This window comes from Purpureocillium lilacinum (assembly GCF_023168085.1).
Source record: "Purpureocillium lilacinum CBS 284.36 DNA, scaffold_7, whole genome shotgun sequence".
Taxonomy (NCBI): Eukaryota; Fungi; Ascomycota; class Sordariomycetes; order Hypocreales; family Ophiocordycipitaceae; genus Purpureocillium; species Purpureocillium lilacinum.
In genome coordinates this window covers 2,933,548-2,959,247 of record NW_027072117.1, presented here as the reverse complement: position 1 = coordinate 2,959,247, position 25,700 = coordinate 2,933,548, and the positions used below count along the sequence as shown (strand labels likewise).

At 54.8% G+C, this 25,700-nt stretch overlaps 5 protein-coding genes across 5 annotated transcripts; 4 read left to right on the top strand and 1 right to left on the bottom strand.

Moving 5' to 3' along the window:
* Window positions 1–1,997: 1,997 nt before the first annotated feature.
* On the top strand, window positions 1,998–5,017 carry PLICBS_009804 (uncharacterized protein; the record flags this gene model as incomplete). Its single annotated transcript, XM_018328386.2, has 4 exons — window positions 1,998–2,188; window positions 2,244–2,321; window positions 2,379–3,202; window positions 3,255–5,017. The coding sequence occupies 4 exons, from the start codon at window positions 1,998–2,000 to the stop codon at window positions 5,015–5,017; spliced, it is 2,856 nt and encodes a 951-aa protein (XP_018173072.2).
* Window positions 5,018–6,891: 1,874 nt separating this feature from the next.
* Window positions 6,892–8,506, top strand: PLICBS_009803 (uncharacterized protein; the record flags this gene model as incomplete). Its single annotated transcript, XM_018328387.2, has 3 exons — window positions 6,892–7,213; window positions 7,276–7,767; window positions 7,818–8,506. The coding sequence occupies 3 exons, from the start codon at window positions 6,892–6,894 to the stop codon at window positions 8,504–8,506; spliced, it is 1,503 nt and encodes a 500-aa protein (XP_018173073.2).
* Window positions 8,507–13,279: 4,773 nt separating this feature from the next.
* Window positions 13,280–15,256, top strand: PLICBS_009802 (amino-acid permease inda1; the record flags this gene model as incomplete). Its single annotated transcript, XM_018328389.2, has 4 exons — window positions 13,280–13,582; window positions 13,659–13,716; window positions 13,797–14,917; window positions 14,996–15,256. The coding sequence occupies 4 exons, from the start codon at window positions 13,280–13,282 to the stop codon at window positions 15,254–15,256; spliced, it is 1,743 nt and encodes a 580-aa protein (XP_018173075.1).
* A 5,662-nt stretch (window positions 15,257–20,918) lies between these two features.
* On the top strand, window positions 20,919–22,328 carry PLICBS_009801 (uncharacterized protein; the record flags this gene model as incomplete). The annotated part of the gene is made up of 2 exons (XM_065601722.1): window positions 20,919–21,444; window positions 21,907–22,328. The coding sequence occupies 2 exons, from the start codon at window positions 20,919–20,921 to the stop codon at window positions 22,326–22,328; spliced, it is 948 nt and encodes a 315-aa protein (XP_065457794.1).
* Window positions 22,329–23,154: 826 nt separating this feature from the next.
* Window positions 23,155–24,702, bottom strand: PLICBS_009800 (uncharacterized protein; the record flags this gene model as incomplete). The annotated part of the gene is made up of 7 exons (XM_065601721.1): window positions 23,155–23,187; window positions 23,247–23,675; window positions 23,732–23,756; window positions 23,820–23,965; window positions 24,021–24,095; window positions 24,154–24,283; window positions 24,335–24,702. 7 exons carry the CDS (start codon window positions 24,700–24,702, stop codon window positions 23,155–23,157), a joined length of 1,206 nt encoding a protein of 401 aa, XP_065457793.1.
* Between the last annotated feature and the right edge of the window lie 998 nt (window positions 24,703–25,700).

The following is a 25,700-nucleotide window of genomic DNA, read 5'->3' as shown; positions in this document are numbered from 1 at the left end:
GCATCGTCGACTGTCGCGCGCCCGGCTAAGGAGCCCGAAGGCACAGGGGCAGCACCACTCACCAATGCAAGCGGGATCAGAAGAGGCTCACGCGCCATGCCGTGCGCCACCTGACTTTTCGAGACTGCCGTGCCCCGCCTGACCCCTGGGGCGAGCGCTCCGTCACCAACCTGCCGCCCAACCACAACACCCAACTTCCAAGTGTCCAGTCATGAATGGGGACAAGCTCATGCCGCCTTCCTCCTACCGAGAAACTAGACAAATATGTGAAAAGGATGCGCAATCATTCCCGGCACGGCGGGACAGAGAAGCCAGAGCACCTGTATATTGGTTCAAATGACTGAGTCACTGTGCTAAGAGGCGCTGTGCCTGAGATGGCGCTTCGACAATCATGGATGGCTCTCCCAGGGAACGCCTGTCTCCTTGGAAGCAGTAAGCGGTGTAGACGAAAAGGCTGAGGCCAGCGTCTCTTCCACATGATGGACGACTGTTTCATGGTCGAAAGCTGCTCCCGGAATGCGGTGGCCGGTCTGCTTGGGCTCTTTTGTAACTTGAACAGGCGCCGGAGCCCAGCAGTGTCGGCAATAAACCGTCACCCTGCGGCTGTTTCATGCCGACGCCCCAGTCCAGCGCTCCACGTGCCACGGAAGCTCGAGCCTGCCAACCTGCGTCCTTGACTCCTTGCTGTTGGAGGGATGTCGCGTTTTGCAATGCACACGGATTGCCTGTCGCCCTTTAGTCCCTTGAGTCTATTTGCAGTGTCAGTGTGCGACGCAACCGCTCGTCTGGGAATGGCCATCTTGCCATTTTTGGAGAGGAGGATACGCAATCATATTGGATCTCATATAAAGCCTGGCTGCACCGCCCGACTACTAGCTATGGCCATGGCCAGCGTGGGCTTGCGGAACACCCCCGACGCCATGCACGTCTCCATCGTTGTCGCCGGGCTCGCCGCCATGTGCAAGGCTGCCACCACCCCAGCAGCTGCCGCAGGTGGCAACTCCACTGCCGGCCGGGTCGACCGTCGAATTAGCAAACAATTCAACCCTTACACAGGATACAACCCTTACACAGGTCCTCCCCTTCGACCGTCACATGCAGGGTACTCTGCCCCCAATTGGCCTTTATACCACTGCGGCTGCAACAACAAACTCGATGAACGGGACCTTCGACTCGCAAAGCACGGCTTTTATGACCAACTACATGTATCCGGGTCGGGCCTCAAGTTTACCGGCAAATCCATGTACAGCATTAGTGGCTCCTGCGTCGTGTTCGCGTGTCGATGGAATGATACCAACAAGGAGGCGGTGACCACCGACATTATTACCCAGGCTATGATGGACATTTGGGGCCAATGTGGTGGTAACACAGCCGGGACGGTTTCCGTTGTTCACAACGACAAAAAGCCACAGGACGGCTATGGGTTTTGGTTAGGATATATGCGATACGAGAAGGGTCTCGACTTTTGCAAAGGCGCCGACTCTTCGCCTGCACGCGACTGCTTTCGCCGACCGAAAAGCACCCCCATAGCGTCAGCAAAGCAACAGCACGATCCACGATGACGTGCTTTCTGGTGGCCCATTTCATGCCCACGTCAACTGGTCTCCTAAACTAGACTGACATGGTGCCTGTGGCACAGGGGTACACTTTATGTTTGTTGTTTTTCGGCCAGTGCAAGACGACGTTGATAAAATTGTGGCGCTAAAGGCTGTGATATGGACTCCGATATGACTCGGGAAAAGAAGAAATATCCAACGGGTAAACGGGAGACAAGAGACCGTCGGCAACTGCAAGTGCTACGTCACATCACCAGTGCTACCAGCGCATAAGACGCGGGGAAGGACTGCCGATCACGGCCTGCCGGCATTACAAAACCGCGGGCGATCATTTGAACGCCACTTCTTGGCATCTACATAATGCTCTTGCACGAGAATTGAGGAATATTTGCCTGTTCGGTTCGTTTCATCTCTTCTTGCGTTGACGAGGCTCTAAGGATGATGTCGTGCATCTCTGTTGTCGTCGCGATCGCCGCCACTGCGCTGTGGCAGGGCGCCGCGGCTGGCCACACGCTCGATCTCTCAGACCAAGCCTGGCAGTTGCAAAACCTGCCGCTGAACATTTCGGTACCTGGACAAGTGCCTTCGCATGTGCATCTTGATCTACACGATGCTCAGGTCATTGGCGATCCGTAAGTATAGGCAACCAGCAACGCTCGCTTCAAGCCAGGCATCTTACAAAGGTAGTTACTTTGGACTGAATGACTTCAATTTGCGCTGGGTTGCGTTGGCGAATTGGACTTATACGACCAAAATCACAGGCCTGTAAGTGTCGATGCTCCCGGGAAATAATGCACACCTGCCTGACAGCGCGCGGCACAGTAAGAGGGCCAACACGAGCGACGACCTTTTGACCTACATCCTGTTCAATGGCCTCGATACCTTTGCAGATATTTCATTTTGCGGCAAGCACATCGCGAGCACGGATAATCAGTTCAGGCAGTGGCGATTCGACGTTTCCGGCGCAGTAAGGTCGTGTGCTAGCGAGGAGCCAGAGCTGGAAGTGTCCTTCGCGAGTGCGCCGAGCATGGCGGAGTATCTGGCATCGCAACCGGGCGCTGAAACGTGGCCTTGGGGCATAGAGGGCTGGTTCGAGTTCCCACACCGCGCCTTCATCAGGAAAGAACAATCAGACTTTGGCTGGGATTGGGGACCGGCATTCGCCCCTGCAGGAATCTGGCAAAAGGCTTGGATTGTCCAATTGGCGCCGGACGAGGTGTACGTGCCAAACTCTGCATTGGACCTTTACCGCCACGGTCAGATGAACAATTTACCGCCGGACCAGACTGCGGACTGGGTGCTCAACTGCAGCATAGACGCGCTGAACAGCTTCCCAAAAGACGCCGAGATGAGGTTCACGGTAAAAGACGCGACAGGCAGTACTATCAGCACTGGCCACCTCACTAACATCACCAATGCTGGCGACGTCATCACTGGCTCTGCCACACTGGACGCAGAGAAATACAAGCTGTGGTGGCCGGCCGGCATGGGTGCCCAGAACCTGTACAACATCACTGTAGATGTTGTCAAGCAGAACAAGGCACTGGCATCTGTTACCAAAAGAACTGGGTTCAGAACCATTGTCCTCAACATGGGCGAAATAACCGATGAGCAACTTGCGCAGGGTATCGCACCTGGAAACAATTGTAGGTCACAGCATTTGCCCTGCACGGCTGCCCCCAATTAATCCGTCGCCAGGGCACTTTGAGATCAATGGCCACGAGTTCTACGCCAAGGGCAGCAACTTCATTCCCCCAGACGCATTTTGGCCGCGGGTCACGCCTGATCGCATTCGCACCCTCTTCGGATCCGTCGTTGCCGGGAACCAGAACATGCTGCGCGTTTGGGCCAGCGGAGCCTACTCCCCGGACTTCATGTACGATGCCGCCGACGAAATGGGGATCCTGCTTTGGAGTGAGTTCGAGTTCGGCGACGCACTCTACCCCGTCACAGAGGATTTCCTGGAGAATGTCCGCCAGGAAGCCGTTTATCAGGTTCGACGCACAAATCACCATCCCTCACTGGCGCTTTGGGCGGGCGGCAACGAGCTGGAGAGCTTGGAGCTTCCGGGCGTCAATGCCAGCGCCCCAGAAGAATACCATAGGTACCTGCACGAGTACGAGACGCTCTTCATCGAGACACTCCTGCCGGCCGTTTACGGCAACAGCCGCAGCATAACATACATACCAAGCAGCACGGAAAACGGATACCTTTCCTTCAATTGGTCTCGGCCGATCCCAATCATCGAACGGTACAACAACAAGACAGAGGGGTCCTTATACGGCGACACTGATCATTACAACTACAACTACCGTCAGGCTTTCAATATCAGCACATACCCTGTCGGGCGATTTGCCAATGAGTTTGGATTCCACTCCATGCCGAGCCTTGCGACTTGGAGAGAAGCTCTGCCAGAGGATGAGCTCTACTTCAACAGTTCGACAATAATGCTGCGGAACCATCATTACCCCGCCGGCGGGCTCAACATCACAAACTACGATAATTCCAGCAAGGGCATGGCCGAGATGACGCTCGCCGTGACCGAATACTACCCGCTGCCCGACAAGGCCGACCCCATTGCCAACTTTTCGTCCTGGTGCCACGCAACGCAAATCTTCCAGGCCGACTTTTACAAGTCCCAGATCCAGTTCTATCGCGCGGGCTCTGGTGGCCGCGAGAGGCAGTTGGGCAGCCTGTACTGGCAGCTGGAAGACATCTGGCAGGCCCCGACTTGGGCCGGCATCGAGTACTCTGGACGCTGGAAGGTCCTTCACTACGTCGCCAAGGACATCTATGAGTCGGTAATCTTGGCGCCCATTTTCAACCAAAGCTCCGGAATCCTGGATGTGTACGCGATTAGCGATTTGTGGAACGAAGTCAAGGGTTCGGCGACACTCGGTTGGGTAGGTTGGGACGGTCGGCTCTTGAACCACACCATAGGGGAATCCGAGAGCACGACGGGCGTGCCACCATCCCAGGTCGGACAAAAAGACGTGCAATTCACGATTGGCGCAATCAACTCGACACTTCTTACCTCATTTAACATGACGAAGCTTGCCGAATCGGAAAGCTTCAACGCCACGGAGTGTCTATTCGTGGCCAACCTCACCGCCATCGGCACGCCCATAAACAGCGAAGCCACGAAAACGTATCGGCACACAAACACATTCACCCCAACACCGTTGTCATCTGCAGCGCTAGTTGATCCTGGATTGAGTATCGTTCACAAGAAAGGCGACGGCGCATTCGAGGTCACGGCCAAGCAGGGTGTAAGTGCTTGGACGTGGCTCAGCGTCTCTGACAAGGACGCGTCGATTATCGTCTCATTCGAAGAGAATGCTTTTCTTCTGAACAAGGGGCAAACTAAACTGATCAAGTACTCTATCATCAGTGGTAGCTCGCCTGGCTGGGAGGACAGGGTGACTGCAGACAGCATCTACGGGCAGGGGCAGCGGGATTAATTTCTCTAGTTTGTGAGTACTATCTTGCTACCAGCATTTTTCCGAAAGAATCCATAGCCTTTATGTAGAGTCAAATGCTATGTTGTGCACTCCCTCTCCTAAATGAAGCACAAGGGTTGCATCGTGCTCCCCCGGCTGTGACTCAAGATCTCCCGAGGTGACTTCCGAGCCGTTCACCCTGATGACTTCACCCTGTTGTCCACCTCGTTGTACACAAAGTGTCCCACTTGTCCCATTAGGGGCCTGTGTGATGAAAGACACTTGGCTCTTTGCGTTGGAGCTAAGTTTGGACTAGCTGACCTCCAGTCCGCCGTGTGCAGTTAGAATCTCCCCTTTGGCCCACGAAACATCTCCAAAGTCAACTGTCGGACAGATCCTCCAGCGCTTGAAGCCGAGCTCCATTGGATGGACACCTAAAACAAAATTGCCTCTGCTTTTAGTCAGTATCGCTTCCAACGGTGCAGCTGGGCCGACGTACATGCTTGCGGGCGGAATCCATCCATCAGCGCACTGTTGTAGGTAGAGCCAGATCCTCGAGAACATTTTCTCGTGGATTCCGCGGGGTCATGCGACAGGCAGGATGTCAATGAAGCGACCGCCAAGTCACCCACGTATGGATCCTGATCACGTGTGGCGCTATCAAGCAGTACTTGCTTTCCTTCTAAGCTCGGATTGCTGGCACTGCGAGGTTCGGCATCATTTGCTAGAAATACGTCGGTTCCGAGGTCGACGGTGTACACGCCATCGTACCACCATTTTGGTGAGATGTTTATATTTGTTTCCCGCAGACTTATTTTCGGACAGTGTGTATAAACCAACCGCTTCAGATTAGCTTCATCTACCCGGATGTATTGAGATAAGCTTGTTTCAACTTGGGCTGTGCGGGGCCGGGCATTGAGCTTGACCTGCCGTAGCCAACGTCCATTCTCCACGATCATGTGATTCTTGATGTGCCACTTTGCATCCTGCTTTACATCATTGACTACGAGATCTTCCTAGGCGGCTGCTACGTGACCGGTGGCTCGCTATTCCCTTAACATGAACTACGGCTCAACTGGATAAGAGCCTCTCCTCGCCGTCTGGCAAGGTATGTCTTTTGCCGAAGTGAGCCAATGCCTTTTTCCTCGGACGTAATGCGACTAGATGTTGCGTCTCACTTCCTGCAAGCTTCAATAAATTGAATTACGTTCAAGAAGATGCTTTGTACCGTCTGCTGTTTGCCCGGCTCTCAAGAAGCCCGGGTCGACTGACTTGGAGCAAACGCGGTACCTGGGAATCCGTTTGTGACAAGCATGCCTCGCCATGTCCAATCGAGAGAATACTGGGAACAGCCAACATGCGGGGAGAGGGTCCAAGTAATCAGAGTCTATTCGCTCGCACGACGCTCCCCGGGCCTGAGGGGACTGTTGGTCTGCACCAACCTTTGACCTGTTGGACTGTCCCACGCGAGGACATATGGACGGCCAACGCCAACGAATAGCAGACCAGATATCCAATTGGGATGACACCGGTAAGCCGCCTCACTAGAGGATCTGTTGGATTCACCACTTGTAGAGCCGGACAGTCTTGCTCCGATACCTGGCACGGCCCGCGTCGTACAGCATCCAGACTCTGCACAGACGTCGACTCGATGCGGCGGGAGCGTTGCCTCCTAGTCACACCAGGGGTAGACCCTGTACGCCAAGCAATAACAGCTGCGCAGGAGAGCAACCACAAAGGTATGATCCTGACTGTATAGGCTACCAAACATATATAGGCTATAAAGCATGACTACATATAGCACATAATACACCAGGCGTCGCTTTCTGGTCAGAGACGACGGAAGTGTCGGCCTATCTGCAGAATAACTGAGCGCACTTTAGCAGCCTGCTACCATGGATGCTGTCGGCCTCTCTGAGATGAAAGCGCAAGGCTCGACGCCTCCGGTCGAACAGCCCCGGGCGGAGCACCGTGAATGTTCGGCCGTGGAGCAGGCAATCAGCTCGGAATCTCCAAACCATGCCGATCGCATCAAGGAACGAAACCGAATCATACGGAAGCTTGACAAGCACCTTCTGCCTCAAATCTTTGTCATGTACTCCTTCTCTGTACTTGATCGCAGCAACCTCGGCAACGCCCGAATCGCCGGGATGGAGGACGAGATTGACATTTCGGGACGACGGTACGACTGGCTCGGTACAGCATTCTACATTGCATGTGAGAGTCTCCCCATTATCGCAGGAGCGGAAGACGGAAGAGGCTGACATCATTTTCTACAGACATTCTTTCTCAGTGGCTGTGCATCGGCTGGCAGGTCTTCCCTCCACATGTATGGGTTGCATTTTGCGCGTTTGCTTGGGGTCTCGTATCGACCTTGCAGGCAGTGTGTACCACGTGGACTGGACTCATGATCTCCCGAGTGTTCTTGGGTATTATGGAAGCTTGCTATGCGCCTGGAGTTACTCTCTACCTCTCGTATTTCTATCCTCGCGAGAAGGCAGGCTTCCGAGTAGGAATCTTCCTCTCTGGCTCCGCCGCAGCCAACGCCTATGGCGGTGTTTTGGCCTACGGAATATCTCAAGCACGAGGAGCTATTGCTCCTTGGCGGACCCTTTTCATCGTCGAAGGTATACCCACCTGCCTGCTGGCTATTGTGACCTGGTTCTTCCTCCCCGATGGACCCGGAAGCGCACGATTCCTCTCAAATCATGAGAAGGGGATCGCCACGCAGTTCAATGCGCAAGAAATGGGCCCCAGGCCTGGAATAAGAGGTAACCGTCCCCTGATCTCGTGGTTCCAAACAGCTCGCTGACTTGGGCAGCCTTACAAAAGAAGGAAGCTTTGAGGGCGGTACTGGACTATCGCACCTATCTGCCTGCTCTCATGTACTTTGGCTCTAATGTTGCATTTGCATCGCTGCCGCTCTTCTCCCCAACCATTATTTCGCAGATGGGAGTCTTCACGAAGGTCCAGTCTCAAGGTCTATCTGCCCCGCCATACGTCATCTGCTTCCTCATGATTGTCCTTTGCACATCGCTTTCCGACCGATATAAAGTCCGAGGCCCTTTCATCGTTGGTGAGGCGTTGCTCGCCGCTATTGGTTTTATTATCCTCGCAACTACGACAGGTGTGGCATCTCGATACTTCGGGCTAGTTCTGGGGACGCAGATGTTCGTATGCGCTGCGCTTGTGCTGACCTGGGTGAGCAACACCCACGAAAATGACTCGCAAAGAGCGGTCGCCCTCGCTATCTTAGCTACGGGCGGACAGCTGGGCCCCGTGGTCGGGACCAACATCTTCCCCATCAAGGACAAGCCGTTCTACCGAAGAGGCATGTGGGTATCTTGCGGGTCTGCCCTTATTGTGGCTGCCGCTGCCAGCCTTCAGATGTTTGTTCTGCACCGCACCAACAAGAAGTGGGATCGGGAGAATGAGGCCAGGAATGAAGCAGAGGACAACGACCAGGCTGCTGAATTGCAAAAAGACAAGAAATTTCGCTATATCCTGTGACACGGGAGCGCTGACCGCAGGCAACGGCTGGGAGATCTGTCACAAATTGATGTATCCCTTTGAGAGCCTCCGAAAGCCTGCTGAGGAGACAGAGTGCGACGAGGCAAGTGGAGGGCTGGTCTTGAGTTTTCGGCTTCTACAATTTAATAGCGTTTATGAAACAACTTGCAAACGATTCGCGACTCTTTCACTTGCGTACCCGTGACACTGCGCGCACTGCCCGAGGTCCTTGTTTGAGCATTCGAACTAGCCGGTGAAGGTGGCAGGCGTGCCCAAGAAAGCCGACCACTCCAGTGCGATGGATGAGACCGTGATTGAACCCACGGATAATGTGTACAACACGTCCTCGAGGAGCGCAAGGAGCCAACATGCACGGCGCATCAGAAGCCCCGGTGGGTTGGTTGTTTTCTCGCCATCTCCCGGTACCTCGTTGCCAACGACGCTCGTGACTTCTTCCCCCATATGAGCAGTAGAACCGGAATGAGTAGAATGCAAAAGGAAATTGCTGATACCAGGATGTGCATGTCCCTCAGGCCCATGCCGTCGATCCAGGGCGAGAGTGAGAATAGAACTACCACAGAAAGAACGTTGCGAGTAAATACGACCCCGACGAGGGCATTGCCGATGACCTGTTGAGTGCGCGGTTAACTAGGGCTGGAGGGATCTCTCAAGAGGAAAATTCCAGGAGTTGATTGACGTTTTTCTCATCCCCGCTTAGCAGACGAGAGTGGCAAACTTACATCATGGTAGCAGTCCATGGCGTACGACAGAGCAATGCTGCCCGTGACTCCAAGGTTGAAGCCAAAAAGACCAAAGCCAACGGCGAGAAGTGGCCAAGGGGCGGTCTACACAGTAAAGGTCAGCACTGCTGCTCACGCGTGTGCAGTCTGGCCCGCGCAGCAGTGAAGCGTAGCAAGAAATAAAGACTCACATAAGCTAACCCTACTCCAAGCATTAAAACACTGCCAGGCGTGAGAATTGCCGAAGGCAAGGCCAGCCAGAGCCGCATCTCTGGTTCATAGATGCCACCATTTCGTTTCGCCAGCCAGACAATTGACTTGTCGTTAAGGTAACCCCCTATTATGATACCTGGCAGATGTCCTATGAACGGAGCAAGGTTCATCAATCCAACCCCCGATGCAGAGAAATTGTATGGCGGTTCGAACAAATAGATTGCCTGGACAGAGGTCAAGATCGAAAACTCGGCTAAAGCGGTCCCGTACGTGATGGCGGTATACGCAATGGCTGGAAATGTGAAAAGTAGTACAATAGGCTGGAAAAGGTGATGTAGAATAGGCCCCTCTGTGTTGGTGATGAAGGCTAGACGCTGACGGTATGACTTAAGCGGGATGGTCTCGTCAAGAAGAACATTGGACTGCGTTCGTTCGACCAAGCCATATTTGCCCTGGACGGAGGCGTCCGGAGGATCACTGTCTCTCGTCTTCTTTCGCTCAATGTGCATCTTGTCTGCAACTCCGTCCGGCGTCGCGGTGCACGGGACTCGAGCTTCGAGTACAGGCGTATACTTTGACTCCTCAAAGAGAAGCACCGTAAATATCAGACCAACACCAAAGAGGATCACACACCACCACCATATCCACCTCCACCCTTGGTTGTCGACGATGTAGCCGGATGCCACCGGGCCGAGAAAGGCGCCAACGGCAACAAAAAGGAGGTAGCAGCCATTGAGCGCTGCATGGTTGTGGACGAAAAAGAGATCTGCGATGGTAATTTGGACAATAGTCTCGCTTGTCGCGCCGCCGAGACCCGATAGCAGGCTGCTGATCCAAAGGTCTACCGGACGCTTCATCGATGCGAACCAAACGCAGGATGCAAGCTGGATGACGGTGCTGACGATATACGAAGGGCGTCGTCCATATTTGTGCACGAGCGGGACGAAGAAGAAACAGCCGATGGCTAGGCCAGCGTATTGCAAGGCGACGCCGCCGTTCAAGAGACTGACCGAGAATCCGAGCTCATGCTGATACTGCCCCCAAGCTGTATATCCAATGTCGAGCTGGACAAAAGTCATCAAGACATAGAAAGAGACGAGCGCGAAGTTGACACATTTGCGTTTGGTGGACCAGTTCAGGGGGTCGTTGGGATCGGACGTAGGAATTGGATGGAGGATGATTTTGTTGCTAAACTCTTGCACTGCACAGCACTCAGTCAGCCAGCTCGCCCTGAACAATGGACTCGACCGCTCACACGTACACTCTTCAAGGTTTACGGTGCCAGGGGCCCAGAATGAATCATGCTGAACATCATTGGAACGGCCTGTCATGTTTAGTTGAGGCGGTCGGCATGCGCCATGAATCTCCACATTCGCAACGTTAATGGGTACGACCGTTGTCGAGTAGGCGCAAGTTACTCATTCGTATGACAGATTGTGTGGAGGCGAAGGCTTTAAATAAAGACTTTTCCAGCGTGGCATTAGATGCAACATCGCCTTCAAGTTCCGGTGGAAATGCTTGCCGTACCATGGTGCAACTCTGGTGCTGCGACGTGGGCTGCACGGCATCCCACAGTTTATCAGTCACTTCGATGCTGTTAATTCCGTTATCTCGAACCGGGGCCTGCGACACGTCCGTCTCATTGGGCTGCTGCTCGTTTCAAAAGCCACAATGCGGAACTCGGAAACCGGGATCTGGCCGGATGGTGCGTGAAGTCGGCAGCTTCCACGGCATCTGTGTGTCGATGATCGGCCAATTGACGTCTCGAAAGCTCAGCGCACGGACAGGTCATGTCGTGGCGGAACATTGGCGTTCCCCGCAGAGCCATCGTGCAGGTCCGTTGTTCCGAATACAAGCCCCAGCGCCCACCGCGCTTCGACTTGTTACCACCGCGAGCACAGGGAGATCACCACAAGACGAGAGGGTTCTGCTTCAAGTGCGCGGTTTGGCTGATGGTGGGAATTGATGCTTCATATTGTCAAGCAAGGCCCACTGCCACGATTGTCTCATGGTTGCAAGACATCAGGCTTCGGAACTGGGTCCATTTCCGGGGTCAATCGTGGAGACGGGCTGGTTTGCCTCAGTGCTCCACGATCTTCCCCAGCGCAATGCCCACATCCCCGCAGCGACCACGGTCGGCACGCCCACTTGGCTAGTCTTGGCAGGACAGGGTGTCTTTCAGCCGTGTAGCACTCTGTTCTTGCATGGCTGACAGCATCAAGCAACGGTCTTTTCAGCATGTGACCCGAGGCGCACCGTTCGCATTGCCCAGTTTGTTTTGCTGTCGTGGCTGAGGCCATCGCCCTTAGGTGTGCGTATCCGATGTTAACCGCGGACCGTCAGTGTCAGCTCGACCCTCACTCGTGCTCATTTCACCAGGTTTCTGGCGCGACGCAGCTGTCCATGGCTTGTTACCGTGCCGTGGCCTGCATTTTCTTTTCTCTTCTAGCCATCTCTCGCTGGGTTCAAGTACCTGGGATTGTGCAGAGGCTACGTGCACACGCGTTGCGCGATCTGGGCGTTTGCTGATGAGCCAAACAGCGCAGGGCTTAAATTGCGCTCCGGAGGGTTTGGTGCAGTCATTCTCTGCTGTTGCGGCCGGTGTGGAGCCACTGACAACGTTCATTTTTTCCATGCACAGAACGAAGCTGGGCGCTCGGGGACGGCCGAGGTGGCTGACCTAGGGAGCCTCCGCGCCAAGCCCATCGTGCATGCTCGGTCAGCCTCCCGATCCGTGGCTGTTCCTCATATAACTTGCCTTCTTGCTCTCACCTTCAGCCTGCCCTCTCGCAAAGACGTCCCTCAACGCAGTCCGCGAGACCAGGCGCAGGGACTTTGGGAGCCCACGTGCCACTCTACGATAAGCTCGGGCCGATGGTCCACTGCTGCAGGAATCTGGTTGCAAAGGTGGAAACTCTGGAACCTGGGGTGGTGGGAGGGAACCCGCACCGGTTTCTGGTTCATCCATGGAAGGTGGAGAGCGGACCACGCAACTAAACACCAAGCGCACAACCACGTTGGAATCCATGCCAGTCATGCCGTGTTTCCTGCAGCTGCTTAACCAGATGGCAGGTACCAAACATGGGAGGAGCTGGCCGGACGGACTTGACTAAAGCATCTTTAATGCTCCTCGCAAATGACGGGCGGCGAGCTGGCTCACGCGGTCATCCGACGCTACCAAGGTTGCTACAGTGCTAATGTGAGAGGGCGCGGCACTGATTCGCCCGGTCATTTGCTCTCGGCCCCCGTGTCTCCAGTTTTCACGTCTCGTATCTGACGGCTAGATTGGGCAGCGGCCGATGGGCACGCCGTTCGTTGCAAGGAGCATGCGAGCGATTAACCTAGAGATTAAGGCGACGCGACTAGACGTTGAGCAACGCCGGCGACTGGCCAGTCATGGCTTCGCTTCCCGCGCTGGCCCGCCCGGGGCGACTCGCGCGGCCCACTTCTCCATTATCCCCGGGGCCGTCTGATCCGATGGTATCGAACAAAAGTCCCATCTACCAATGGTGCCGCAAAGAGATCATGGTGGTTGCATGTACCAGACTTCAGCTGACGGGACCAGTACCCCGTCCGTCTGCAGGTGGCCACGCTGATCCCGGCCGAATGCAGATCTCCTGATGAATCCTTCCAGAAGCCTGTCTGTTCGGTTCGCCCCCTTAAATAGAGCCATGGAGCGTGTCCCCCGCGCATGTCGCGTCTCTTGGTCTTGGTCCCCCAGCTGCTCCCCCCGTGGCATCTCCCCGTCCTGCCCTTTGTGGTGTAATTCAAGTCAACTTCCTCGCCGAAAGAGTTCCTACTCCGTGGGAAAGCCGCAAACATGGCTGCAAAAGACGAAGTCTTGCAGTCGAGCCCCTCGGATGCCGAGAAGGGTGGCAATGGGGGCACCTATGAGGGCACAAGCCAAGTCATCGGCAAGCAGGAGTCGACCGTCTGCGTTCCTCATGAGAATTACATGACGCGCAATGGACTCAACCTCGATTCTTTCAGGAAGGCTCACTATGGCCTTGGCATCGTTGAGCTGGAGCGGCCCATGCGAGGTCGCCATTTGCACATGATTGCCATTGGCGGCTCCATTGGTGCCGGTTTCTTCGTCGGCTCTGGAGGTGCCCTTAGCAAAGGTGTACGTGTTGAACCATTACCCTACCAGCACAGCGGCCGCTGTGAATTTGCCATCATACGTTGCTGACATTGAAAAGGGCCCTGGCAGCTTGTTTATCGATTTCCTCATTATCGGCATCATGATGTTCAACGTCGGTGAGTTTTCCAGCCTGTGTCTTACAATAGCCTTGTGCCACCACTCTCGGTCTATTGAACACGTGCTGAACTATAGGCAGTGTACGCGCTCGGTGAGCTTGCCGTTATGTATCCCGTGTCCGGTGGCTTCTATACCTACTCTGCCCGCTTCATCGATCCCTCCTGGGGCTTTGCCATGGGCTGGAACTACGTCTTCCAATGGGCGGCAGTCTTACCCCTGGAGCTTACTGTCTGTGGCATCACGATTCAATACTGGAACCCAGACATCTCGGTCGGAGTTTGGATCGCGCTCTTCCTCGTCGTCATCATTATCATCAACGTTTTTGGTGCTCTAGGATACGCCGAGGAGGAATTCTGGGCATCTGCCTTCAAGCTGACCGCAACCGTCATTTTCATGATTATTGCTCTCGTCCTTGTCTGCGGTGGCGGCCCCTCTGGCGGTCGCTATGATGAATACTGGGGCGCCAGACTCTGGTATGATCCCGGGGCATTTAAGAACGGTTTCAAGGGATTTTGCGCTGTGTTTGTCACGGCTGCGTTCTCGTTCTCTGGCACTGAGCTGGTCGGTCTCGCTGCCGCTGAATCCCGCAACCCGGTCAAGTCTATGCCAGGCGCTATTAAGCAGGTGTTTTGGCGAATCACTCTCTTCTACATCCTCGGTCTCTTCTTTGTCGGCCTGCTTATCGACTGCAACGACCCTGCGCTGCTTTCGGAGAGCGCCTACGCTGACCCCAAGGCCTCACCTTTCGTCCTTGTTGGCAAGTACGCCGGCCTTAAGGGATTTGATCATTTCATGAACCTTGTCATTCTCGTTTCCGTCCTGTCGATTGGTGTATCCGGTGTCTACGGCGGTTCTCGCACCCTCACTGCCCTCGCGCAGCAGGGCTACGCACCCAAGCTCTTCACTTATATCGACAAGTCTGGTCGCCCTCTGCCGTCGGTTATCGTTCTCATTCTGTTCGGCTTCGTTGCTTTCGTCAGTCTGAGTGCCTCCGGACCTACTGTTTTCGACTGGCTCCAGGCTTTATCTGGTCTCGCCGCACTGTTCACCTGGGGCTCCGTCTGTCTGGCACACATCCGATTCCGTAAGGCTTGGAAGTACCACGGACATACACTGGACGAAATCCCTTTCAAGGCTGCCGGAGGCGTGTACGGTTCCTATCTCGGTCTCTTCCTCTGCATTATCGTGCTCATTGCACAGGTAAGTACAAGCTTATGTTCTGCTCCACTGCAGCATTTCCTATCAGTAGATTTACGGATGCTAACTGCTTGTTATCAGTTCTATACCGCAGTTGCCGCACCTCCTGGCAAGCCCGGCGTTGGCACGGCCGAGAGCTTCTTCAAGCAGTACCTTGCTGCACCTGTTGTTATCGCGTTCTGGCTGATTGGCTACCTTTGGAAGCGTGAGGGCTGGCTGAGGACCTCTCAAATGGACGTCGATACTGGCCGCCGTGAGCTGGACTGGGATGAGATCAACGCGTACAGGGCCAAGGTCGCGGCGTGGCCTGCTTGGAGACGCGCGTTGAACATCATCATGTAAACTCGACGCCCGATGTAGATTAGGAAGACGTACTTCGTACACGAGATAACCTCTCGCATCCACACATCCACATTGGTCATTGAAGCCAAGTCCGCCAGGTAGTTTCCCTGCCAAATAAATGCCAATATCAGGGCCCAGCCGTCGTACTCTATCACTCTCTTGAAGTACGGTGGATCAGGTCAAATGGTGATACTCATATTTGTCTATATAGTTTAAGCTTTGCCTGCCTGACAGCTCTGCCGCGCGTTATGGAGCATTAACACATGTGTTTTGTCAGTCGCATTCTTGCAAAGCTATTGTAACATTTCGTGCAAATCTTTAGCATGCTGTTGAGCTGCTGACGGGAACTTGACGTTGCATACGCGCAGCCTGTGGATTTGGCGATCGAGTAGGACAGCATCCGGATTCCTGATTTCTCAAATTAGGGCCATGCGACTTGGTCGTTTTCGATCGCAGATCTGCGTGGTGACAGCCTGCCAACATGACAGGGGGCTGTGCCTCGCGGGAGTGATACTTTGGTTAGTTACTTGGTGGAGCGGCCCGGACAGCGTCTCAAACCCACCATTGTGTCGAGGCTTCCCGCCTCCCCGGCGGGCTGGATTGATGGCCTATAGCAAGTAGGCAAATGGCAAAAATTACCGACCAACGTACGAAGAAAATGCGCCCAACCATCCAGCAAGCGCCATCGGCGGCAGATGCTTTGCGCGTACCCAACGATGTTGATTGTTCGGCGGACTTTCAGCTGGACGACGCCTCAAATCTCGCCTGCAGGGGTCCCATCAGCGCCTCACACTGAAAAGGCTCCTCGTGATGGTGGCAGAGCACGGACAAACCCAAGCCCGCTAGCCCCTTTTCGTCGCGGCTGAAGTGAACGGCGCGGGGTTTATAATTGGGAGAATGCCCATGAAACAGAGCAGCTTCGGAATTATGGCTTTTTCGCAACCTACAACAGACGCCAAATATGTCGGTTGAAGAGCGCGCTCAGGCATCAATCCCGCCGCAATGTCTCTCGATTCCCTCCCAGCCTGTGTGAAGAAATGCCTGCAGGACGCCGCCAAGAGCGCCGGCTGCGGCATCAACGATGTCAAATGCATCTGCACTAAGGATGTATCGACGTCAGACGGATCGACGCTCATGAGTTGTGTCATTTCGTCATGCGACACAAGTGATGTTATCTGTGAGTATCTCACGTACCACTGCCTCGTTAGGGCGATCAGCGGTGCCTCTCGTTAATGCCCTCTCAACCGCATCCTAACAAACGTGCACAGCGGCCGGGAGTGACCTGGTGAAGGTTTGCGCGCAAGCCACAGGGACTGCTTCTCCGACTGGCACAACCAACCCGACCGCACTTGCATCAACTTCAGGCACCACGTCGCCAGCTACAACCAGCGCTACGTCTACCAGTACCTCTACTACTACAAATAGCGGAAGGCCCGATGCCGCCGACTCGACAGGCTCGAGCACGGCCCCGACCGCAGGTGCTGGGCCAACGGGCTCGGGAGGGCTCTCCACCGGGGCAAAGGCAGGGATTGGTGTCGGGGCAGCTGTCGTGGTGATTCTGCTGATACTCGGGGCATATCTACTGGGAAGGAAGAAGCGACGAGGGGCTGGTGCAGCGGTTCCTGCGCAACAGGGAAGCCCCGAAAGCAAGATGGACGCCCAGGTGCTATCAAACGAGAAGCCACATCCAGTCACGGAATTGGAGGGGGCGCGGTGGGTTCCTGAGCTGTCGGATCATGGCACACACCAAGTGGTCGAGCTTGAAGCCCATAACCACTACGGCCAACAACCAAGGTATTAGAAAAGACATTCGATGATGATTATATGTACATGTAGTTCTATAGTACAGCATTGTCTTTTCTATCAGTCGAACGAATGCCATCTACGCAGTATAGTCTATCTCGGTTTTGAACGCCCTCTACATGCAGCCACGGTTTTGCGCTCAGTGCAGCACCCAGGCCGTGAACCACTCATTTTCTATACAAACGCCGACCCGTATGCGCTTTCTCGGTTATTATTACCTGCAAGTAGAAGCGAGCAACCCAATTCCCAAGAATGCAGATTCAGAATCGGTCTAGTCGCTCACACTACGCTGTAATATGGCATGGATTTTGCCCTCCAAGGGACCCGGCTGACCCGATCCATTCCTGTCCGGCTCGAGGCTCCATGCCTACCGCGGACTCCAGTTCCGATATGCTTCCCGAGCAGACCAGATCGTAGCGCCGCAGCTACGCCAAGAGCAAGTGCCAGGCAGCCCACGACCAAGGTCCCAACCAAGACATAATGCCGGCTGAGGAAAATGGCGACAGCGGCGTCCCAACTGTGCCAGCTGCTGGCGCCGCCATGGGCAAAGAGCGGCGTTATGATCTTCCCGCGCAGCATATGTGGATCAACGTTGAGTTCCTGATCGCCAAGTATGTATACTCTCTCTGCCTCCGACACGTTCTGGCCTTTTTTCGCTAGATCTTTCACGTAACGGAACCATTCCAGCGATATGTAAAGGCATCCCGTGCTGAGCATGTTTTCCACGTAGGGTATCCGCAACGGGAGTGTCCAACGCAGATTATGGCTAGGGACATGCGCCAAAACCTGGGTGAGCAGGGGATGCCCTAGTTGAGTCGCGATGAAGGCATTATTTATCCCCGCGGGGAAAGCAGCCGGCGTAACCCACGGCAGAGTCACGATGTCTGTCTCGTCGAGCGAGATAAGGCAAGTGACGTCGAGGTCGAGGTAGACGCCTCCAAACGTATGAAGGACTGCATATCTGAGGATATTTGCGCGCTGGATATCCTGGAAATAGCTCAACCAATGAGGAAGAATGTCGGGGTAGTTCGCCGCAAGGAACTCGGTGGCGGTCTCGTCAGTCCATAGGACATGTTGCCAGTCAGGGTGAGCCTCTCGACAGGATTGTATGGCTTGAGCATGTTTTGTAAGATTGGCATTCCCGAGAGCGATTTGGTGAATGATCCTGGGTACATGGATCGGGGGAGTCGGGGATTGGACACTCAGTGAAGTGGCCGACTTTGATAGAAAGGCGTCCGGTGCCGGGTAAGGATGAATAAGGCTTGGCTGGTGTCGTAGGGCGGTTTTAAACGTTGAGAACAGCCTTGCAGTCTCAGCAAGTTCTTGGATGTGGTAGCGCCATAGGTACATCGACATACACCAAGCGGCCAAGGTAACCCATCTTCGGGCCCGCATCGCTGCGAATGAACCTCTGTACAGTATAATGTAGACCAGTTCTCAATGCGGCGCAGTCAAACTCAACGGGCCTCAGCGCTCAATCAATCGAGAGAGCGACGTGTATTTATGAGTGCATCGTTTTTGTTGAGGGCAATGTAGCAGGTTATCATGCCACGTTCCACTGCGGGTTGGGTGACCACCGTATGATGTGGGCTTGGCCAGCGCGCCTCACGTATAGTAACGGAAGGCTCGGTAATGATATACAACTGAGCAGCTTACCCGGCCGAGACGCGTCTCATCGCTTATTTATGGGCAAAAGCGTCTGGCCATTTGTTGGCGTGACTGTAACTAGATGCCTGCTATCGTCGCGGTCTAGCAGTTTTGGGGAAACCCGCGATTGATGTCTGTACTCCGTCGTTTCCGAGGGCCATCATGGGAACATACGATTACTCGCCTGGGAAAGGGCTTTTAGGCCGCCTGAGGAGATCTTGACGGGATGCCTCGGCATTGTGCCTCGTTCTCGGCACGAGGTTTATATTTTCGCACTCCGTCCCAGCCGCCAGGCAGTCGAATCTGGCGGTGCGCTACGCCTTGTCACCTGCGATTTGTAATGCCTGGAACACTACATTGCTATTCCGGTACCGCTTTTCTTTTGTAATATTCTGCGCGCATATAATTGCTCTCGTATCCGGTATCGCGACCAGGTATCAGTGCACAGGTAGCGAACAAAGACTTGAGCGTGCGCCTTGCGCAAGCCTGGCGGCACATGAGATCCGCATGCTCCATGTTTATCGTGCGGATGGTTATCGAGGCAAGTCATTTTTGCGTCTGGCTGGGACAAATGAGTGCGAGATGCTATCGTCGACAGTTTATAGACAGACTGATAACCCCCTATTCTTACATCAGACGCCAGAAACCAAGCGCCCCTATCTAGTTCCCCAGTATTAGAAACGAGAAAACTCATTGACTCTTATGGTGTTCACTCACAGCGCATCGAACAAGCCCGTCGAGACAACATAGCCAAGTTGTGGCTCGGCGCATGTGTCCAACCAACTCGCCTGCATGTACCATTGCCTAGGTTCAATGACAGGCTTTCATCAGCGGCGCCGTCACCGTCCCTCAACCGCTCAAAATCTGCTCTTAGTATGGTTCTCATAGACACCCCTGCAATTGTGTTTCTTGATGAGTCGTGATCAGATGGTATGTCGATGCATCATGCGAACATTGAAACACGCTCCTCGGTGCGACCTTTGGCTGCTCGACCTCCGTCACAACACATTGCCTTGATGAAGTGGAGATGGTGGCTCATAGGGCAGGCATACTGACATGCTCAATGATCGCTGCCTGCGCTCCTGAGCATATCTCCAGTGGCGCGGGAGATACTTTAAATGCTCGTCTCATCCCGGCTACAGCCCCCCGTGTCCAACCGGGGGAGGGTCGGCGAATGATGAGCGGAATCGCTTGCCCATTTGCCTGTGCTTCATGGGGGATCTCCACCCGAACATTCATCATGGCCAGTTCCGAGCCTCTATCATTCTGCTGCGTGTTATCGCTGTATCGGAGAAAAACTTTTAAGCACGACAACAGCTCGAGGCGAGGCGCTGCCATTGGGCAGTTGGTCGTATTCCTCAACAAGAACAAGGTTCGCCTCCGAGTCTGATCAGCGTCCACACCCAACAACATCAAGTCAGGCGTTCCTGAGCATCGTGGGCAAATATGAGATCAGGGGGGATGCAAGTATCGCTGATGGCTGCTAAAGGCAGGTAAAGCTGTCAGCTGCCGCTTCGGGCGCATGAAACGGCAATTGGTGGAAGGTACGGCGAAGCAATGCTAGAGTTGTCGCGACTCGCGATGTCGGTGATGCGGCTCGCCGGAGAAGTCCGCTCGAACACGAGATGCCCTTCATGTGGGGTTTTGCTGTCCTTCCATGCGTGCGCAGTCGTGCGCAGTGGCACAGCCGCATCCGCTTCATGACTTGCGATCCTCGAGCTGCATAAGCGCACACGCAGACCGCCTGAATAAGACAGGAGAGGAACATGAAGTGACCGACAATAGGCCATGCTCGTGCTCGAACAAAAGACAGACCAGATGGGCATCGCAACACACATTTAGACACTTACCAACGATTCAAATCCCTTTTTCTGGTTTCTACTGCACATGGAAGAATTGGGGCGAGGGGGCCAAGGTCGCTGTCGCGGGCGGCGATGCACGCGATGGCCGCCACGGCTGGAATGCGTGGTGACCCAACGAGATGAAGAGTAAACAACGACAAGTTCGCCGGCCAATTGCACTCCCACGAACGTCTCACACCAGTGTTTCACACATTTAGCGATGCCAGGTGTGATTAGGAAGCCTGCCCGTATAACAGCATGCACGTCTCTTCGACGATTCACCCCCGTGTATCGCTGCACTTCGCGATGCTTGTCTCCTAGCACCTGCTTGGGATGCAGAGCCATCACCAAGCCGAGAAGTCGTCGCCATCATGGACCCCAGCAAGCTGACCGAACTGACGCTCCTGTCCAAGTACATCGTCGAAACATACGCGGCCGCTCCGCTGGCACAATTACACTTGGGCGTGGATCAGGATGGCAACTTGAAGCCCTCGGGGCTCACGCTCGTATCCAAATTCTACCCCGTGGGCACCTCCGGCAGCAGCCTCGACGGCAGCTCCGTGACCCATGCAGTGGCCAATTACTCCTACCCACGAAATGACAGTGCGGCGGCGTATACGACCGACCGGCCGTCGACGGGCAAGTCGGCCAGGTCGTCAGTGGGGTCTAATGGGTCGTCGCCGGGCCTGACGGACGATCGTACGATATCCGAGGTGTCGTTCGACGACGACTACCAATGCCATACATATACCTCGCGGCTCTGGGACGGCTTCTGGACCCAAGAGGCCTTGCAGAGATCCATGGAACAGCCTGGGGTGCCGTCCAAGAACCACTATCCAGCCACGATACCACCACCCCTTAACCCTTCCCGGCGACAATTACCTGCAGGCAACCAGGGTCAACCGTGGCCATTACCCGAAAGCGAGCACTGGGGACGCCAGATGTATTCGGCACCTGTTCGTCCGCCATCCCCGCGAACCGAATCGCCAAGTATATACTCCGGCCGGTCAGACACCACCCGATTGTCCCCCGAAACTACATCGAGCGAGGCGGCTTTCCGAAGCCGCCGGGAGCCACCATCGCAGCAGGGCCCACGACCAATCCGCCCTCCGCGTCCAAACCATGGCCTTCTTGCTCCGAGTGGGTATCGCTCTGCCGTCAGTCAGGGACACAATGCTTCCCTGGGTACCTCCGCGCCCAAGAACGTGCATCTTGTCCCGCCTCTGGCCATGAAATCGAGGGCATTGCAACCCATGGCACCTCGTACACGCCGGCCATCCGATGGGCGACCCGGGGCGCTCCATGCACCGAAACCGAGCATGTATAACATGGCGACGTCATCCTGCACCAAACTCGCAGTGCCCGATGTCAAGACCCCTGCCACACGTCGACCGCGTCAACACAAGTCCATGACCGACCTCCTCAACCGTCCGCTGCCCCCACTACCCGAGCCTGACCCAGAACCACGATCAGTGTTTGAGGACGACTCTTCTGACGAAGACCAAGATAGTGAGCGCCACCGCTCTTTCTATCTCTTTCACGGGCGCTCTTCCAGCGACAACCGCCGTCCTTCCAAGAGCACGGGTTCGACCACGACAGGGACAGGACAACGAAACCGGGCCCTCCCTGGGGTCCCGCCTCCCGTGCCGCCAAAGCGACAGCAGCCACACCAGCAGCATCAACAACAGCCGAACTATCATTTCAAGAAACCATCTTCGGAGTGGAAGAGGCAGGATTCCAACGTATTCGGTCGTGTATTTGGACACGCGCAACGCCATTGATGACAGCCCGTACAGCGACACCAACATGAAGCGGGCTCTTTCGACACAGTCAAACTGCACCATTCACTGCATTGTATTGGATCACCGATGTTCCTGTATCAGGCTTCTGCAATTCAAGTCATTTACTTCCAATCTCTTTTCTTCTGCCTCCTACCATTGAGAGTATAGACTTTGGATCGGGCATTGTCTTTGGCGTTCTGGTCTTTCACGAATATGAGACATTCGACCGGCCTGGGCCAGGAACATGTTGGAGTGCAAAGTACTGCTTGCCGAGCATACACGGTAAAAGGGTGCCCGCAGGAGATTTACATGGCGGCACAGCTCGTGAATGAATATACAATTTCGCCCTCGCGCGGTTATTATGCTCCTAGCTCGCCATTCCATCGGTCCCATGTTGGCAGTACTATATTAGTGGCAGTGGGCCATCGGCACCTCGTCGCCCATGGTCGACCCGCCTCGGCCCATTCCAGCGCGTGAGACATCAACAGCTCCCCCAGCACCCGGGGCCCGGGCAATTCGGGTCATGATGCCTTAATTCCCGTGAAGTTCAAGATCGGCCGGCCCTTGTAAAGCTACTTATTGTGCCTGGACGCTGCCCGCCACTCGCAGCTCGGGCCTTGTGAGTGCACATGTGGGCCGCCTCCAGAGATCAGAGGCGGCCCAGCTGTGTCACTACTGACGTCGATGCACAACGATGTTTTCTTCCGCCGACAATTTTTACATCATCTCAATACAACTTCCTATATTTACGAGCGTATATAATGTGAAGCGGTGACACACATGCAATCACACCTGGCTACTTGTCGCTATGAAAATGAAGAGTGCATCAGTCCACACACTGCTTCGGGTTCCAGTCGACCTGCCAACAAGCCGTCAGTAACAACGATCAACTTGTCTTTCCAGACTCGCAGCACTTACAAAATTGTCGTTGATTTCCCGGAGATCCGGGCACCCGAGATTCGCAGCATCCAGGGCGATCTCCTTCTTCAACTGCCTGATGAGTTGCTCCACGCCCTCTTGGCCGAAAATGTTGGCGAACATGAAGGGACGGCCAACGCCGACCGCCTTGACTCCGAGAGCTAGCAGCTTGAGCACATCCGTGCCGTATCGGACGCCGCCATCTGCAAGGATGTCCATCTTCTTGAAGATCTCGGGATCTTTCTGGTGGATCTCGATGGCAACCTCTAGTGATGTTGGTGCTCCATCAAGCTGTCGGGCGCCGTGGTTTGACAGAATAATTCCGGCGACCTTGTACTTGATGGCTAATTGCACGTCTGCAAATGACATGACGCCCTTCAGAATGATGGGAAGTTTTGTCATGGTGGTGAGTTTCACGTAATACTCCCACTGCTACCAGTCAGCAGGCAGTACAAAAGCGCATTCACAACTATAATGTGACGTACCGTGAATGCCGAGTATGAAGAATCGCTGTCGCTCACAGTTAGATAGAGCCATGGGGAGCACGATAAACTGATGGTCGACCACACTTACGCTGAGCCGACGTCATATCGGGCGGCGCGATGCCGATTTCCATCAGCAGCAGAGTCCACTGTGAATACGATGGCTTTTGCACCAGCCTTCTCCGTCCTTCTGATGAGTTCTTCTGTCTCGGTATCATTTGTAGCAGACAAGTACAGCTAATGGTCAGTTAGCACAGGAACTCGGCCTGAGCACTGGTCAGTAAGAAATCACCTGTTGGAACAAGACCTGTCCTTCCGCCTTTGCTTCCGCAATCTCCTCGATGGTGCGAGTCGCAAACAGTGCAGGCTGCGGGCGCATGTCAGCTAAGACTTTGGACTCAGTCGGGCATGGAAGACTGCCGCACCATGTACAGGATGTTCTCTTTGGCGGCAGCCTTGACAAAGTTGATCTCAGCGTTGGGGTGAGCCATCCCAGCCTGCGCGCAGGGGCTGATGTAGAATGGCGCTGAGAAGTTGTAACCCAAGATGGTGGTCCTTTTGCCGCGTCAAAATTGAGTTTCTGAGTGGTCTTGGTGAAGTGCTTACGACAGGGTTGATTCGATCTTGGATATGTCTACCAGGATGCGAGGTCGAAAGGTATACTGATGGAAGATTGCGAGATTTCTGCGGTACGTATACTCTCCAGCGGCGCCATTGCGATAGTAGGTATAGTTACGGGCCGGCAAGCACTTTCTGGCAATGGCCTCGTAGTCCGGAAGACCCTTCGCGATGTTGATATCGGGCAGGCATCCCTCTGCTCCGCCTTGAGACTGGGGCGTTGATGGCACGGGGCATTCGTCGGTTGCATTTTGGCCAAAGAGGAAAGGGTTGAGGCCCGTGTCTGGCTCGTTCAGAAAGGGCCGAGCCGCGAGGGCTCGGGCAGCCAGGACTGCCAACAGGAGAAGCGACCGCATGGTTAGTCAAGGTGACTGCGTAACTACTTATCCGGACATCCCTGGGCCTAGCGTCTGACGAGCAGGCACTTCTTGACTTATATAGCCGCTTCATCTAAGGATCGTCACAGAGGCCATCTGACAGTTGAGCCTATACCCTGGAGCCGTCAATGCGAGTGGAATGCGCTCATCCAATCCGTCGGTGACGCGGTGTCGGCGCCCGTCTGCCAAGCACCATTACGCAGCTTCTCATGCCCTTCTGGGCCAAGATCGCGCGATTATCAGATTCGGCCCGCGTACTCTTAACCCATGTATCCAGGTAGGCGCGAGCGGCCGCCAGCCTATGCCAGCCTGCGCTTGAAGGTGCATGACTCGACGACACGCTGTACACTTGGGTCGATGACTTGGCCGTCCGGTATTTGACCCTGCGCCCACTGCGATGTGCCGCGTGCATTTAGTCAGCGATTGCAGATAGATTAAACGCGGCGTCCGGTGGCCGTCCCCGTTGATGGACGATTCATCCGTATGCGCTACTGCCTTTTTGGGGCAAAAGCAGTTCATGCAAGCCGCGAGTTAACAGGATATTCGCCGGTGGGATGCCGTGGATTCTCCACACATCTCGGAGTGCCGAGCTGATAAACTCGCTGCTGTCCCACTTTGCCCCTTGCTCATCAAGTGTTATGGCAGGGCAGTTCTTGGCTCCCGATCATGCTGGAACTGAGCCGTCACCCGTCTGCACGGCTATTATGAAGATCAAGACGCTGAACCGTCGTCAGATCTACGACGCTGAAGCTTGTACGGTGAATACCTGACTGCGACAGCTGTCTGCGGTTGTGTCACGTATTTCATGGCAGGCAGTATGCCTGTTGCAGGCACCCGTGTTAGATGCTGTGAGGTCTAGCGTATCAGTGTCGGTCGGTTCCATTAACTACCAAGCATTACCTGGCCAACGTCGGCAATTCGAACTAAGAAACAACAGCTCTGTGCGTTCTGAGTTCCAATCGCATGGCGTCATGGCA